Genomic DNA, 19,062 nt, shown 5'->3' with positions numbered 1-19,062 from the left:
CGGTAAAGTAGAAACATTTATGCACAGTTGATAGTGAATCAAAGCTTTAGAATTTTAACAGCCTATGAGATTTAAGACGGTGTTCATGGTGCTTAAAAATTCATTAATAGCCTCCTTAATTCAGTTTTATTGGGCTCTCTAGGGCTTTTTTTTTTTATAACCTTTCTCTTTGACTTAGCCTTCTGCCACTCTGAAAATCGAAAGATCTACCTTTTATCTTCTAATCCATTGGTCATTTTTTTTCTTGTTTTCAAGTAGTTTTGTTTGCGTTTATTTCTTCATGAAGCTTATTTTTTACCCCACCAGCTACTCTATTATCCTTTTCAGGCTTTTGCCTTTTCCAGATTTAGAAATGCTTTAGAAATGACTGAACTGATAGAGGAGCAGCATTGTCATATTTTAGATGTCATAGGCTTTGGGCATGGTGTGTGCCATAGTTAAATCCCACTTCTTATGATTTAATCTTGATGCAGAGATGCCATATTTCAATTTAAGTTGACCCTAAATTAAAAGCATTCCAACCAAACCAGTAACTTTTCTCCAACACTCCAGGCTACCTCCACACCTTCTTCTTACCCTTCCTACAGCTTTTCTTGGCTTATATATGGTATATCCTTTCATTTATTGGTAGCTTTTTCAATACCTTTCCTGAGTACAGGTCTTTTACTTCGTTGGTTAAATTTATTCCCAAGTATCTTATTCTTTTTTATACAGTTGTAAATGGGATTATTTTCTTAATTTCTCTCTGATAGTTCATTATTGGTGTATAAAAACGTAACTGATTTCTGAATATTAATTTTGTATCTTGCTACTTTAATGAATTCGTTTACCCATTCTAATATTTTGGTGGGATCTTTAGGGTTCTGTATAAATACCATGTTTCCCCGAAAATAAGACCTAGCTGGACCATCAGCTCTAATGCGTCTTTTGGAGCAAAAATTAATGTAAGACCCCATCTTATTTTACTGTAATATAAGACTGGGTCTTATATAATATATTATAAGACGGGGTCTTACATTAATTTTTGCTCCAAAAGACGCATTAGAGCTGATGGTCAGGCTAGGTCTTATTTTCGGGAAAACCGGGTAGTATCACGTCATCTGCAAATAATGAGTTTTTCTTCTTCCTTTCCAATTGAATGACTTTTTTTTTCTTGTCTGACAGTGTGCTTATGACTTTCAATACTATGTGTAATGAAAGTGGTAAAAGTTGACATCCTTGTTTTATTCCTGATCTTAAAGAATAAGCTTTCAGCTTTTCAACTTTGAGTATGATGTTTGCTATGGGTTTGTCATATATGACCTTTATTATCTTGAGGTATGTTCCCTCTATCCCCACTGTGATGAGAGTTTTTAATGATAAATGGATGTTGTATTTTTTCAAGTGCTTTTTATGCCTCTATTGATATGATCATATGATTTTTATACTTCGTTTTGTTTATGTATCACATTGATTGATTTGCAGATACTGAATGAGCCTTGCATCCTGGGAATAGATCCCACTTGATCACAGTGGATAATATTTTTAATGTTTGCTGAATTTGGTTTCCTAATAAGTTGTTGAGGATTTTTGCATCTATGTTCATCAGGTCTATAATTTTCTTTTTTTGTACTGTTTTTGTCTGGTTTGGTAACAGGGTAATGATGACCTTGTAAAGCGAATTTAGGCGTCTTCTCTCTGCTTCAATTTTTTGCAATGGTTTGAAGATAGTTATTAATTCTCCTTTGAATGTTTAGTAAAGTTATTAATTTGAATGTGAAGCCATCTGGTCCAGGGCTCTTGTTTGTTTGGAGTTTTTTGATTACTGATTTGAGGCAAATTTAGTAGCAGAATTCAGAGATACTCTACAGTGAATTTGATCTGGAATCTATGAATTCAAGAATCAACTTCTGGTTCTGTTCTTTCCCTTGAGACTGATTATAAAGCTCACTAGTTCATCCTTCCTCCCCATAGTAAAGGATTGAAAACATCAAGTAATGAATGGTTTTAAAACCAGAATTCTCACTTTTTTTTTTATTCTTTTTTTTTTTAATTCTTTTTTATTTTTTTTAAATTTATTTTTAATTTATTGGGGTGACAATTGTTAGTAGAATTACATAGATTTCAGTTGTGCAATTCTGTATCACATCATCCATAAATCACACTGTGTGTTCACCACCCAGAGTCAGCTCCCCTTCCATCACCATACATTTGATCCCCCTCACCCTCATCCCCCACCCCCCAACCCCCTTACGCTCTGGTAACCACCAAATTACGTTCCCCAGATTAATTTTCAAACCCCGTGGCCATCCTGTGGTCACCGACTGCCCTCCAATCCCCTCACCCTCCCCCCCACCCCCCACCCCTCCCGCCCATCTAGCAACCCTCAGTTTTTCCTCATTGTCTCCCAAACTGTTTCTGATTAGTTCATTCACTTATTCTTTTCTTTAGAATCCGCAAACCAGAATTCTCACTTTTAAATGAATGTGGTTTCTCAAAGTTACTTGAAAGAGGTATGCATCCTAATGCAAACACTGCTACCCTTACATAAGACATTTTCTGAATCTCCTTTCTTGGAAATGCCTTCAGAGGCCATCTACCAGTTAGTTCCATAAGAAAATTGACTTCGTTATTTTATATTCATAGGAAATCCTTCCTTTGTCTGATACTTATTTTCTCCATACCTCTCTGCTGCCTGATCTTCAGTGTAGCCTTGTCTTTCCCCTGTCTCACTTGGAAGTGGTGGTGTGTCACACAGCGAGGGTAAATAGATCTCCTGCCAGCAAACTGAGTGATTAGACATGGGATCCACTGCTGCAACAGTAGGTCACTGAGCTGACACATGAATGCCATTTGGCCAAACTTTATACAGCCAAGTTTGGGAAATCTCATTTCCTTGAATTGATGACAGTGTCAACTATTTGATGTTGGCAAGCTAAGATTCTATCATACTGAAAAAAATTAGAGAAATGCCTAGACAGTTCAATATTAGCAGTCTCTCTTCTTCCATGATTATGGAGATTATGTGGAAAGGATAACTATGTATATACGTACTAGGGAACTATGTATATATGTACTAGGTCCATGTGTAATGCTTTACACCGAGAAGGAGTACACATCCACTAAAGGCACAGTTTCTATTTGGATTTATGATGATAAAATGCTTAATAAATAGTTTAAAGATATATCCTCTTTATTATAAGGGTAGGGTGTTCAGTCCATAGGATAGGTGTTTCATTTCAATTTAGATTTTCTAAATTGAGTTTTTGAACAGAGCAGTCATTAAACATCAGCTTCAATCTCAGAGCTGCTTTGTGAGAAGAGTGTAGGAGGGGTGGTGAATATTCCATTTCAATGCTGGGCCTGTTTTTTGCACCTTTCCTTTTCCATTGTTCAGCTCCTGAGAAGACTCTGCTATTTTCTGTATTTCACAAACATCTGGCTCCCTCTCAAGACACTAATTTGTCATGTTCTAAGCAGTTCATAGATGAGGGAGACATAATTCCAAATCAGCCTTTCAAGGAGTAGTATAGGAGGCCTGCTGCCAGTTAGACTAAGGCACGTTACACACTCACCATTTGTTTCACCTGTGGGTGACTTGATAAATAGGTCCTGTTTGGTTCATTTTTTTTAAGGCCCTGATAAAACCAGTCATTTGTCTTGAGTGAGACAACATGTAGAACCCATGTGCTCTCAGAATTATGTTTATGTCATTATTTTGGTTTGGTGTTCAGCTACTTGGGAATAATCACACCAGGCAATTTAATAAAGTTTGAAGACCATGATTTAATCATTCAATCAATAATTACTAATGCTAGGTGCAAGAAATAAAATGAATTAATAGCCACTTACATTGATTACGATCTTGCTGTTGGCTAAGCACTATATCACTTACTTTGTATATAAAACTTTACGACCCTATGAGGCGGGGACTTTAGTCACTTAAAGAAGTTAAATAATTTTCTAAGATTACATGTCTAGAAAGCAGCAGGGCTACAATTTGACTCCAAAGCCCAAGCATTTAGTATTGTCATATTCTGACGCCAGTATAGAATGAAAGCCATGTTCTCAAGAACCTTATAATCCCTGGGGATTATTCCTGGTCCATTCTCAAAACCTTGATAACTGACTCTGAGTGGTGAACACACAATGGGATTTATAGATGATATAATACAGAATTGTACACCTGAAATCTATGTAACTTTACTAACAATTGTCACCCTAGTAAACTTTAATTAAAAAAAAAAACTTTGATAGACTCTCTGGTACTTTAAGTACCTCTAATCACATCAATTGAGTTCCATATTTACTGGATTCCTAAAGTGCATGAAACTGTCCTAGATCCTACGATACAAAAATATCTAGGGCACCTGCTCTGCCTAAAAAAAACCCCACAGCCTAAAGGAGTATACATACGTGTATGCAGCCAACTCCTGTACAAGCTGTATGGCAATTGTGAATTATGGCACTGTAGAGAGAAGGGAATGAGCCTTCTGACAGGGATTAGGATGCCTTCCCAGAAAGGATGGCATTTCAGTTGGCCATTGAAGGATGAGCACTATTTTCACTTTTAAAGAAATTAGTAGGGGGCTAGCCTGGTGGCTCAGGTGGTTGAAGCGCTGTGCTCCTAACGCTGAGATCGCCGGTTCGATTCCCACATAGGCCCATGAGCTGCACCCTCTACAGCTAAGATTGTGAACAATGGCTCTTCCTGGAGCTGGGCTGCAGGTTGGCGTGAGTTGCCGTGGGCTGCTGTGTGCTGCCAACTGACGACTGGCAACCGACTGCCTCAGCCGGGGGGAGCACAAGGCTCATAATACCAGCATGGGCCAGCGAGCTGTGTCCTACATAACTAGACTGAGAAACAACAGCTTGAACCAGAGTGGGGGAAACGTGGAAAAAGGGGGAAAAATTATTAAAAAAAAAAAGAAAAGAAATTAGTAGGAAATCCCATCAGAAAAGACAACTTGAGCACAGGCATGAAAGCATAAGATACATGCAGGGAATAGAGTCTAGAATAACTGTAGCATGGGATGTGAGTTGAAGAGGGAGCACCATATTCACACCAATCATATTAAGGGCATTATGAGAGAGCATAGATATTGATTAATGAAGTAATATGTTTATATGGGCATGTGTATCATCTCTCTGTGTGTATGTCATCGATGAAAGAAGCAGTGACTTACCTATAATTTATGCTGCTTAAGCAATGCTGTCTTTCACCTATTGCACTGAAGCATTTTGGGGGGTAATGATTTTCTGTATGATGATTCTGTACAAGAAGGACTAGAACAAAAGAAATGACTTGTTTCTGATTCAACACCCCTAAGGTTTTTCAGTGTATCCTAATTTGAGTGCTTGTGACAAGGCAGGGTCAGCTAAGGATACTTAACAACTGCAGGAAATTCTAGGAAGTACAGCCTTTAGTGAATTGTACGCCGAGGTGATTGGGGTTCTAATTATAGAATATCCTTCCTATTTTAGGTGCATGGTTGGCTATGTGAATGCCAGCTTGTCTGTGTTTCGAATTTCCGACTTTGAGAATCGATCTGAGCCTGAGTCTGATGGCAGTGAGTTCTCGGGGACTCCTCTCAAGTACTGCAGGTGAGCTTGACACTCTTAGCCTAAGATAGGCTGGCTCTGCGTTGGGGAGAGCTCAGCCCTTTCTGACTGACTTGGTTTAAAGCAGTGGTTCTCAACCTTAATATGCATTAAAATCCCCTGTAGAATTTTAAAATCTCCCCTTGACCAGGCTATCACCCAGACCAATTAAAACAATCTCTGAAGATTGAACCTGACATCCAGGTCCAGGAAGCCTATAGAATTCCAAATAAGAGGAATCCAAAGTGACCTGCACCAAGATATTATAATTAAAGTGTCAAAAATTAAAGACAAGGAGAGAATATTAAAAGGAGAAAGAGAAAAACAACTTGTTACATACAAGGGAATCCTAATAAGACTATCGACAAATTTTTCAGCAGAAACTGCAGGCCAGAAGGGAGTGACATGAGATAGTCAAAGTGTTGAAAGAAATAAACCTCCAGCCAAGAATACTCTCTTTGGCAGAATTGTCCTTCAGAATTGAAGGAGAGATCAAGAGTTTTCTAGACAAGCAAAGCTAAAAGGAGCTCATCATGTCTAGACCAGCCTTACAAGAAATGTTAAAGGGACTGCTTCCAGCTGAGACAAAAAGGTGCTAATTGGTAATATGAAAACCTATGAAACTATAAATCTCACTGGTAAAGGTAAATATGTAGAAAAGATAGTGAAATAATCACTTATAAAGCTAGTATGAAGGGTAAAAGACAAAAGTAGTAAAACTAATTATAACTACAATAATTGGATAAAGGATACATACGCTAAAAAGATGCAAACTGTGACATCAAAAACAAAACATGGCAGGAGAGTAAAAATGTAGAGCTTTAGAATGCAAATGAACTTAAGTTATCAACTTAAAATAGACTTATAAATACAAGTTGTTATATGTAAGCCTCATGGTAATCACAAGCATATAGATGGGTCTTATTTTTTTACTCATTCAGTCATTTTATGTCTTTTGTTTGTTTGTTTCAGGTGTAAAAAACAATGTAATAGTTAGACATTTACACTCTTCACAAAGTGATAACCCCCTTCCCCCAGTCTACTACTCCTCTGACATCGTATGATGAGGGAGAAGGTGAGGGGATTAGAAAGCACAAATTGGTAGCCACTCTATGTCTTTTGATTGGAGAATTTTGTTCACTTACATTCAAAGTAGTTATTGATAAATATATACTTAATTGTTGTCTAGCTGTTTTGTAGTTCCTCTCTATTACTTTCTTCTCTTGCTCTCTTCCTTTGGGGTTTGATAACTCTTCTTTAATGATATGCTTAGATTCCTTTCTTTTTATCTTTTGTGTATCTACGATAGGTTTGTGCTTGTGGTTACCAAGCAAGCCTACAGCTCATGTCATACTCAATAGTGAAAACTGAAAGCTTTTTTTCTAAGATCAGGAAGACAAGGAGGCCTACTCTTGCCACTTTTATTCAACATATTACTGAAAGTCCTAGCTAGAGCAATTAGGCAAGAAAAAGAAAAGTCATGCAAATCAGAAAAGAAGAAGTAAAACTGTCACTATTTGCAAATGACATATTATACATAGAAAACCCTAAAGGCTCTACCAAAAACCTGTTAGAATTAAAAAACAAATTCAGTAAAGTTGCAGATAGAAAATCAATATACAAGCAGTTGTGTTTCTACAACTAATAAAAAACTATCAAAGAAATTAAGAAAACAATCCCATTTACAATTGCACCAAATAGAATGAAATACTTAGGAGTAAATTTAACCAAGATGATGAAAGACCTATACATTGAAAACTATAAGACACTGATTAATAAAATTGAAGACACAAATAAATGGAAAGATATCCCATGTTCATGCATTGGAGGAAATAATTTTTCAAATGTCCATACAACCCCCAAAAATCTACTGATTCAATGTAATCCCTATCAAAACCCTAATGGAATTTTTTACAGAAATACAACAAAAAATCCTAAAATTTATATGGAAATACAAAAGAGCCAAAATAGCCAGAGCAATGTTGTGAGAACAAAGAAGAACAAAGCTGGAAGCATCATGCTTTCTTCTTTCGAACTATATTACAAAGCTATAGTAATTAAACCCATACAGTATTAGCATAAAAACACACAGATCAATGAAACAGAATAGAGGGCCCAGAAATAAATGCTCAAAAATGCACATATGGTCAATTTATTTATGAAAAAGGAGCCAAGAATATACAATGGGAAAAGACAGTCTCTTCGATAAATGGCTTTGGGAAAACTGGACAGCCACATGCAAAAGAATGAAACTAGACCATGTCTTATACACAAAAATCAACTCAAAGTGGATTAAACATTTGAACATAAGACCTGAAACCATAAAATTCTTAGAAGTAAACTTAGGTGGTAATCTCCTTAACATCGGTCTTAGTGATGATTTCTTGAATCTGACACCAAAATAAACGCAACAAAAGGAAAATAAACAAGTGGGACTATATCAAATTAAAAAACTTCTGCACAGTAAATGAAACCATCAACAAAATGAAAAGGCTACCTACAAAATGGGAGAAACTACTTGTAAATCATATATCTGATAAGGGGTTAATATCCAAAGTATATAAAGAACTCATACAATTCAATAGCAAAAAAGAAATAATCAAATTTTAAAAGGGGACTTTAAAAAAAAATAGACATTTCTCCAAAGAAGGCATACAGATAGCCAACAGGTACATGAAAAGATGTTCAACATCACTAATCATCAGGGAAATGTAAATCAAAATCACAATGAGATACCACCTCACATCTATTAGAATGACTATTATCAAAAAAACAAGACATGGAAACAACCATAGTATCCTTTGATAGATGATTGCATAAAGAAGATATGGTACATATGTAAAATGGGATATTACTCAGCCACAAGAAAAGATGAAATACTGCCGTTTGCGACAATATGGATGGATCTTGAGATTATCATACTAAGCAAAATAAGTCAGACAGAAAAAGTCAAGAACCATATTGATTTCACTCATATGTGGGATATAACACTGAAAGCAACGAATGAACAAGAAAAACAAAGAAACAAAAACACAGACAACAGTATGGTGTTTACTAGAGGGTAAGGGGGTGGAGGATAGAAGAGGATAAAGGGGGTCAAACATATGGTGACAGAAGGAGAACTGACTCTGGGTGGTGAACACACAATGCAATATACAGATGATGTATTATAGAATTGTACACTTGAAACCTATATAATTTTATTAATGCTATCTCAATAAATTTAATTTCAAATGATGAAAAATATCATCAGTGTTGGTGAAGATGTGGAGTAAAGGGAATCCTTGTACACTGTTGGTGCGAATGCAAATTGGTACAGTCACTATAGAAATAGTATGGAGGTTCTCAAAAAATTAAAAATAGAACTACCATATGAACCAGCAATTCTCCTTCTGAGTAATTTTCTAAAGGAAACAAAAACACTATTTCAGAAAGATATGTACACCCCCATATTTATTGCAGCATTATTTACGATATCCAAGACATAGAAACAACCTAAGTGCCTATTGATGAATGAACAGATAAAGAAAATGTGAGATACACACACACACACACACACACACACACACACACACACATACAAATGGCATATTATTCAGCCATAAAATAGAAGGAAATCCTGCCATTTGTGACAAAACAGATGGACCGTGAGGGCATTATGCTAAGTGAAATAGGTCAGACAGAGAAAAACAAATGCTGTATGATCTCACTTGTATGTGGAATCTGAAAACAAACAAAAACTCAAACTCATAGATTCAGAGAACAGATTGGTAGTTACCAAAGGCTGGGGGTGGGGCTGGGCAAAATGTGAAGGAGGTCAAAATGTACAAATTTCTAGTTATAAAATAAGTAAGTCTTGAGAATGTAATGCATAGAATGTAATGCATTCTATGTAATGCATAGAATGTAATGAGAATGTAATGCATACAGTTAGCAATACTGTATTGCATATTCAAAAGTTGCTAAGGGAGTAGATCTTAAATGTTCTTGTCACAGGAAAAAAAATTTTAACAATAAATAAAGGCAGAACCCAGAGTGGTAGCAGAGCATTGCAGTCAACTTTTACCCAAAGGGCATTTGCTGAATTGGATAGACTTGAGCTTTGTTTTTCAAGGCCTTACATGGTTAGAGAAGTTGAAAGAAAAGAGAGAAATGACCACCCTATAAGTATAAATCTAAACATACACTGCATAAAACAACAATAATATATTCATATTATGGTCTGTTTTATAGCAGTGGAAATAAATTAGCTACATGCAGCAGCATGGATGAATCATAGTAGCATGATAGTGAAAAAAAGCAAGCCTCAGAAGACTACATACAGTATAATATCCTTTCTAGAAATTTCAAAAACAAGCAAAGCTACACAGTATAATATTCAGACAAATGAATATGCATATACATACATAAATATATATAACTATAAAAATGAAACTCAGGATAGGAGAAGCAAGATACGAGATGGAGGAACACAGAGGTAGCTGTAAGTTCCTGGTCGTGTTCTAATTCTTGGGTCACATGGTAGATTTATGAGAGTTCATTATATTAGTAGAATATTAAATAAATGTAAAAATTAAAGAAAATAAGAATATGAATAGGCCCATAAGGTTAGTTATAAAAAATTAAGACTTATGATTAAGCCAATTCTGTTGACCTAAGGGTCAAAATAACGTTATATAGAAATGCAAAGGATGGAGAAGAGTCAAGACACTTTGGAAGAATAATAACGAGGTGGAGATTTACCTTAGACATAGTATAAAATTATAGGAATTAATCACTGTAGTGTTGTCACAGGGAACAGATAAATAGAAAATGGAATAGAATTGAGCACTCAACAATAAATTGAATAATAAAGATGTAATTCCAAATAACGCATACAATATGATTTCATTTATATAGAGTTCAAAGCATGCAAAACTAAGCACTATTTTATTTAGGGACACTTGCATAAGTAGTAAAACTATAAAGAAAAGCAGAAAATTACTACAGGAAAATTACTACAGCAAAAGCATAAAATTACTACTTCTCAGGGTGTCTGGGGTTGCCAGTGAGGCATTTCTAAGCTACTCACCATGTGCTAGGTCTTTTAACTTGGACAGGGGTTACATGAGGTTCACTTATCATTTTTTCAGATGTACATACACTTTTATTTTCCCAATTTAAAGTGAGGTGTGAATTAACTATACCTGGTCCTAGAAAAATGTTTCTATGCCAATCATCCACTTCCTGAAAACTAAAAGTAGCTTTAGAGAATACACTAAGTCAAAAGGGAACATCCCACTTTTCTCACATGTAAAATTGAAGACAAGAATTTAAAAGTGTTACTTTCTGAAGACAACTCGGACTCACTTGAAAAAAAGTCCTCCAAACATGAATGCTACCAGGCGATTTAGTGTCTTTGAAGTGACTAGACTAAAAGATTAGAGGAATAAAACTGATTTAATTGGCTTTGAAGCTGGGCTTCCTCGTTGCTCCTACAGGAGAACAGGGAAGTGTTTTCTTTGTACAAGTGCCAGGGAACATGTAGCCAGTCATTATGCAAACAAATAGCCCTGCATCAAAAACGGAGACTCAGAGCACAAGTGACACCTGAGCATGGCCCTCCCTCAGTCCTCTGCCTCACGGAAAAAGCCAGCGGAGTCAGGGGTAGGCTGGAGCATCAACTGAGAGCTTCACTTGCCACAGTTGTCTACAAACTCACACAAGATAAGAATGAGAGTCCAAGAGTTTAGAGCAGGGTGAGACGGAGACCCTAATTTTGTTGATAGGGAAAAACCGATGTCCAGAGAAGCTTCATGAATTATCCAAGATCCTGTTAGTCAGGCGAAGCCCAAACTTGGTTCCAGTGTCTTTCCAGTACATAATTCTGGAGACAGACATCCAAACTCATTGGCACCACTGAGTGTAATTCCCTTAGGGTAGCAATACAAAATTTTCTAGAGAGAAACTTGACAGTACAATGATTTAAGAGAGTAGGAAGACCAGAAACCTCCTGCATCTGAAAAGTGAAATTTCTTCAGAATTTTACAACATCTGAGTTTTGCTCTCAGAACAAAAGTGTCAGGATAGGCACATTGTGTTCCTCTGGTGTGGTTTAGCAGGGTCTGTGATGGACGCACAGATGGACATACACTGCACACGGGCATAAGAAGTAGACGCAGATTCTCAACAACTGGGTCCTTATGTAGAAAATACCTGAAAATGTAGCCAAGTCACTATAGCCATGAGTATAGGTGATTTTTACTGTTAAAAAGAAACAGGTAAAGAACATTAATTTTTAAAATACTAAAAATCCATAAGTTAAAATTTCAAATTGCCAACTAAAACAACTGTTTTCACTTTGCATATTATACATGTACAATTTTACAAATAGAATCATCGTGTTAGATTATCTACTTTCATCACTGAGCCCTAAAAAAGTATTTCAACTTTCTAGTTTTCATACTTAAATTTAACGGTTCTTTATATTTGATGTGTTCTAATTTATTCAGCTGAATACATGAATTCATTTATTTGCTATGAATTTGTAACAGGAATTTTAAGAATGATACATCTATATTGTATTTTCTGGAAATAGTCAAGAAAAAATGGTCTGCAAGGTCAAGGGAAAAAACCATGATATTCCACCCAGTGAATTTAGAAGGGATCTAGGGAGGAAGAGATTTGTCAAAATTCTTCAAATGGAAAGCCGAACAAGGTCTGAGAAGCTAGGAGATGGAACAGTCAAAACAAAAGACAAAAGACAAGAGCAGAAAAGGGGCAGAAATAGGACCAGTGGGTCCTGAAAAGAATTTCTTGTTTTAGTGAACACTATTGTGTAAAACGTTTAAGGAATCAATGAAGGTGACTCTTGAAACAATTCAGGCTCTCTCCTCTTACTTTTGTCTAAAAATCAGCAATATATGTAATAAAAAGTATAGTGCTATTTTTCTTCTGGAATATTTACTTGAACAGTATTTGACATAAACATAGAAAAATACGAACAAAAGAATTATATTTGTTATCATAATTGCAGAGAACATTTTCTGATTCTTGGCTAGCTGTGCTATGCAAAAAGTAAAAGGAAGTTAGAATAGTCCATGCAAACTTTCAGTTCTGAATAAATATTTCTTCCTAAAATTCCAGTCATTATTATTGGACCTATGACAGGAACAGATTATGTAACTATGTATTAGAAACAACAGTGTTTGAGATGATTATCTAATCCTCATTATCAGAGCGAGAACAAATAGTTTGAAGACACTAGCAGATTCATTCTTTATTTCAGCACAGGTACTCATCATAAATAACACTTTACTCATAAAATAATCATGATACATTATTACATCCCATAGATGCTAGCAATTTAGATGATTGTGATTATGATGATAATGACAGCTCATATTTTTGTAATCCTTGATAACTTTTCAAAGATACTCTGCATAGGAATTATGCATATCCTGTATCCCCAGATGCAAATTAGTGCTGACCTTGAGGTTAGGTACTATCTTAAATGAGAACCTGGATAATCATAATTTTTATTCAAACAAGAGAATTTGGTATGTCCAACAGCATAACTGTTGGAATAACCAATATTTCCAGATCTTTTCACATTTCTAGAGCTAATTAAAAGAACTCTGGATTTAAAACATGAAAACTTTTCAGTTTTTCCACCTGTGATAATAGTAATGGTGTGATAAAGATAAAACACAGCCACATGGATTTAAGTTCTTAGGCTAGTGTTTCACCCCTAGAAGATGTTCAACAAACATTTGTGGAATTTGATGCCGACTCAAAAGTTACTGTTGGAGATGCCTTAGGGAGGACTCTTCAGTGGAACGTGACAGACATCCAGTATAAACTGACTTAAACAAAAAGAAATTCACTGGTTCAGGTACCTGGTAGTTGGAGGAGAGATATTAACGTTAGTAACAACTAGATCCGAAACCTCTAGCCGTGTCATCAGGATACTGCCCGTCTGCTGGCTCTGCTCTGCTCTGTTGACTTCATGCTCTCCACACAGTGTGTGGTAGTCACCAGGAGCTCCAGGCTTTTACCTTCTGTGGGCTGAGTGATAAGTCACTAAGTGGTCATTCTAGCTGAAGTCCTGGTGATGAGTGTCACTGATCCAGTCCGGCTCACCTTCTGAGGGGAGGGGACAAGCCCTGCCTAATTCACACAGATGATTCCCCAGAGGAGAAGAGAGATTCTTTTATCAGGAGAAGAAATACTGGACAAGCAAAACAACAGATATCCAGTATACGGAAGCTTTCTAAACTTTTCTCCCATGGATAAGGACTACATAGTGGGAAGGAAAGAGATTCAGGAGTCAGGAAAATCACAGTTTGGAATGTAACATTCTCCTGTATATTTATAGATACCGAGACTACCGTGACCCCCCTCATTCACTGGTGCCCTACGGCTATACACTGCAGTTCTGGCATGTCCTAGCAGCGCGACTGGCTTTTATCATTGTGTTTGAGGTAAGTTTTCTCAACCAATTCCTTTATATCCTTTGCCATAATGAAGTAACTAAAAGTAATGAATAAACATAAGTTATGAGAACTTTCAATGGGATTACTTATGTCCAAAAGTAGTATAGTAATATTATGTAATCTCTTTTCCTTAAAGTCCTTGAATTGTCCGAGAAATATTTGGAAGTCCATTATTGATTGTTGATGCATAAGTCCGGGAATCACTGGTCCTAAATTTAACATTCTAGGGCATTGATTCTTAAACTTTTGGAAAATTGCTGGTTTTTCATCCCAACTCCTAGAGATTCTCATACATCATGTCTGCACTTGGCTTTTCACTAGCCCCCCAAGACAGTACTGCTGCAGGTGTTCCAGGACCGCAGTTTGCAAAGGATTGAACTGGGTATTACAAGTGTATCAATCATCATGACATTACTTACGCTCAATCACACAAATAGGTATATGTCATCTAAGACTCAAAGTAGACTTAGAAAGTATAATCTGCCTAGTCATTGCATGTAGTATGTGTCAATAAAAAATATATTATCTATTATCTTTTAGTCTTTAAGAACATTGCTGCTAAAAATAGTTTGCATGTCTATAACTATACTCATAGAAATTGTATCTCCTGTCACATATATTAAAGCCAAATTAATGCAAGCCAAGGCTGACTTTTGACTTGTTCCAGAAGCTTCCTAACCTCTTTGAAACTATTCCTTCACTTTTTTTTCCTTCACTCCAGAAAACCAGTAGAAGACAATATTAAGTTGCTCTTCCCTAGCAGTTAACTTATCAAATGGCTCAGTCCCTCTTTAAAGAAATTTTAACCCATCACTGTCTTCAAGTTTTTCAGACAAAATAGAAACAGGATTGCATTATTATTTGACTTATCAAATAATAATCAAATATTATTTTGACTTATCAAGTAGAACTTTCCTTTTCAACATATTTTTTGTAAGCTATGTTTAAAATACTAGAAATATATAGAAAATCCTCTTAATTGGCAGGATCATAAGCTATCCCTGAGTCACCAAATATACCAAGTTTTCAATAAAGTTAAGAATACTTAATGGTATCATTTGGACATGATTAATCATTATTTAATACTTTAGAATTATAAGGGACTTTAAATTGTCTTCTGGTACTTTATCAGTCACCATCATATAGATGAACAGAAGTGACAGTGATTCTAGAATTTCAGCTGTTAGTATTTCAGATAAAGAATTTGTGGCAGTTTGCCCCCCTAAAAAAAGAAAAAAAGTTTCTTCCTGAACGATCACTTCCCTAGGCCCATTGATAATTCTTGCAATCCAGAGTAGCAGACCATTTAACAATCTACAAATCATCTTTAAACATTTTCTTATAATTTTCACATTAATACCCATTTTATAGATGAGCACATTGAGGCCCAGGTGACTTATCCTCAGGTAGACCAACAGCTCTTAAGTAGTAAAAGCTACAGAGCTGAGATTCAAACCTGGATTTTCTGATTCCACAGTATACGCTCTTCTGGGTGTCCTTTGCATTCTTCAACCGTTCCTTCTCCGCTTCCTTTTATGACCCCTCTTCTCATTTCCTATGTGGTACCATCAGACCAAGTTCAGTTTTCATCTATCCCTGAGATCTTTCGTTACACACACCTCCCCTGGCCTCATCCCACTTTCCAGACACTCCAGACAGTCCATGTTGCTGGAGTAAGAGGAGTTCTCGAACCAATTCCCAGAGTTCTTAACAGCTACGGATGGACAATAGACCTGACTCTGTTGTATTCTCTGTGTTTTTAGCACCTCGTGTTTTGTATAAAGCACCTCATTTCGTATCTGATCCCAGACCTCCCAAAAGATCTAAGAGATCGAATGAGAAGAGAAAAGTACTTGATTCAGGAGATGATGTATGAAGCAGAGCTAGAGCGTCTGCAGAAGGAACGGAAGGAGAGGAAGAAAAATGGAAAAGCTCACCACAATGAGTGGCCATGACCAGGTAGGTGAGAGGTGTGCTCATGGTCTGAAACCTCTCCACGTGGGAGAGGGCGCCTTAAGCGCCCTACTCAAAGCTTGCTATTATTCTACTGATAGGAATCAAAATTACTCCTGAGTAGCTTCCAAAACCAGCCTGTTTCCTACTTTAATCGCAAATTTAACTTGATCTTCCCATCACACACAACTCCTGCAACTCTTCGGTGCCTTCTTGCCACACTCTGGCCGGGCAGTCAAGCTTTCGTGAGTTGGCCTAGTGTTCCTACCTGAAATCAACATTCCTCTTCCTTCTACCCCAGCCTGGCTATTTACTTTAATAATATCCCTAGGGCAACATGTCCCTTTTTTCTGGTTAAAGTCACCTGTTCATCTTATCTAAGATGGCCTTCCCTCCATTGTCTATTTATTGTTTCCTCCCAGGCTGATCCATGCCATGCCATACCCTCTAAGAAGTTTTCCCCAGACTCATCAGCCCATTAAGTCTTAGTCCTTATAAAAGTCTCTGGTGATTGCATCAGTGCATGTAGTGATATATATTGATCTGTATCGCTAATTTATAATTTTCAAATAGTTATCAGACTTTCCCAGCACAGTTGTAAGCATCTTTAGAAAAGACTCCATGGATGGCAATTTTATTCTCCAAACTAGTTAACACATGGCACCCATTAAATGTACATTCAATAATAAAGTTTGGCTGGATATAGGCTAAAAACATTGTAAAGAAGTACCATAATGTTCTCACATGTCTTATCTAAAAGTTCTGAAACCTTCTGTCTGGCAAGTCAATTACGAGCTGTGTGTCCTTGGATAAGTCATTTACCTTCTCTGGGCCTCGTTCCCTCGGTGACAGAATGATTAGATGAGCTTTCAGTGTAATACTCTGTGAATCTAATGATGTGTAGAATTTCTTCTGCCTTCCTGTCCCTTCCTTTTCCTTTTTCTGCTTGTTTGAAGACTAACTTTGAAAACATTTTCTCAAATTCAGCCTCTAAAAGCCAGGTCTGTGATAAGAGTCCAGGAGGTTATCATAAGTTGGATACGAGGATGGACTTGGGAATCACCTAGACCCCAGGCTCACAGGGATCACAGTGGTATATAGAGGTTGAACACTGGTCCTACCCTCAATTCCAGAGTAGACTTTGTTTTCCCTAAAGGCAAGAAATGTTTTGCTACTTAGTAATTTTGCTATTCCCTAGATCTGCCATTTGGTTATGAGACTTTGGGAAAATTACTTAATTTTTCTGAGCCCGCTTATTAAGAACTAATACTCATCTCAAATAGGCACTGCATGCGAGACATTTGCGAGACATTTACAAGACGATGAAATGCTATGGAATACTATATGGGATTTGTGTTGTTGCTAAGCATTGTGTTGTAGTCCACCCAATTCTAAACATAGCTTTTCCATTCTCTGTCTATATGACCTGGGGTTGAACATTCATGTGGATTCTATGGCCACATTTGCAAAAGTAAGGGAGTTGGACTGAAGAAGATTTTAAGAGCCTGTCGTGCTTTAACCTTCTGGGATCCTGTAATTTGTTCCAAGCCCCTGGCCCTTGGTCCCATTCTGATTACCTCTTCCCTGGCTCTGGTCAGCCTTTGGAGGAGAAAGCTGACTATCCAGACAGCTTTGGTTGGGGTAGGAGGCAGACATTAGTGAAGAGAATTGGTCCTGGGAGCTCCAGTGGCCGGAGACCAAGGGCAGCTGGGGCATTATCCACACCTCTGGGCTGCTGGGCTGTAGGACCAGTAACCAACTGGGAGTTTCTTCTTGCTCTCATCGTTACGGGCTGCTTTCTCTGTACTGGGGCCATTTCTCATTTTTGATTAAAAGCAATGTTTGCCTGTCTGTTTCTATTCCCCGCAACAATTGGCAGGATGGCCCCTTGCTTCAGACTGCCTCTCTGACTCAGTCTGTTCACCTGTAAAGTAGGCACAATAATATGTAGACCATATGTGACTCCGTTCGGGGTTACAAATTCTTTGAATGCCTTTGTTTCGTGGTAAGTACACACCATTGCACATTGTGTTCTGAAGCCATCGTGTCATAGGATTTTAATGCCTTTTCTCTTTCCAGGTTAATAGTTCATTTCCAGGCCAAGGACTGGAATTCTGTTTACTTCTCCTGGCTGTGCAGAAGCACATTCAAGTGAATAACTAAAATGCAACCGCAGTGCATGTCGCAGACATTGCAGCAGCAGGGGAGACGGCACCCTGACACGACTGCCTGAGAAATCACGTTGCAGTTCAGCACACAATTGCTATCTATCCATAGACCATTCTTGACCAAGCAAGCATGCACATCACGGGCAGTTACAATCTCGAGTTTTTAAAACCAAGGGGAACTTGTATACCGGGCCTGTTTTTCAGCCTGTTTGCTACCTTTTTTGCATTCTGTCCCATGTGAATTTTACAGACACTGGGCTAATAAAAAGGGTATTCGGACACCAGGACACACATTCCTAGAATGTCATCAGATGGTCCTAATTCCATGTCACCAAACAACACAAACAAGACCCTGTTTACAACCTTTTCTTTCTTTTTTTTTTTAATTTCAGATCTTTCTGAGGAAATTATTATATATGACATGTCTATAGCTATGTGTATGGCCATAGATGTATTTCTGTGTGTACATATGTATAGTCATGTATTCTTACATATGTACATACAAATACAGAGATATATAAAGTACATAAAAATTCCTTACTTGTAAATAGCCAAAAGGTACTGACATGAATGATGAATTTTCACATTTAAATAGTCATCAACATGAAGCCATGTTTAATGCTTGTATAATGTGATGCAATAAAATTTAAAATAAATTTATGCACATGGAATATTTGCAGCTGGGTCTTCTGAAATTCTGTTGTATTTCCTTCTCATAGAATAAGAGGAACCATAGCAGACTGGGATCTTTAAAGAAAGATCTATCACTCCCAAACACCCCTCAGAAATCACTTTACCCTGCCGAGAAACATTTTCCTTCCTAACCCATCGTTTCCATCTACTTTCTCAGGGTACCAAGCCAACTAATTAGAAATCACTCCAAAGAG

General features: G+C 37.1%; 1 protein-coding gene across 5 annotated transcripts in view; it reads left to right on the top strand.

Moving 5' to 3' along the window:
* Positions 1-18,838, top strand: part of ANO4 (anoctamin 4) — a 301,071-nt gene extending 282,233 nt beyond the window's left edge. For 3 of the 5 annotated variants that reach the window (XM_033116154.1, XM_033116155.1, XM_033116153.1), the window contains 3 exons: positions 5,464-5,583; positions 13,937-14,042; positions 15,818-16,009. In XM_033116154.1, coding sequence (XP_032972045.1) covers positions 5,464-5,583; positions 13,937-14,042; positions 15,818-16,009 — 418 coding nt within the window. Of the gene's footprint in view, positions 1-5,463; positions 5,584-13,936; positions 14,043-15,817; positions 16,015-18,088 lie in introns of those variants that run through there. The other 2 variants (XM_033116152.1, XM_033116156.1) reach the window with 1 other exon arrangement.
* The last annotated feature ends 224 nt before the right edge of the window (positions 18,839-19,062 follow it).

Source organism: Rhinolophus ferrumequinum, chromosome 10, assembly GCF_004115265.2.
Source record: "Rhinolophus ferrumequinum isolate MPI-CBG mRhiFer1 chromosome 10, mRhiFer1_v1.p, whole genome shotgun sequence".
Classification (NCBI taxonomy): domain Eukaryota; kingdom Metazoa; phylum Chordata; class Mammalia; order Chiroptera; family Rhinolophidae; genus Rhinolophus; species Rhinolophus ferrumequinum.
The sequence above is the reverse complement of the archived record's forward strand: the minus strand, read 5'-3'. Positions and strand labels throughout refer to the sequence as shown.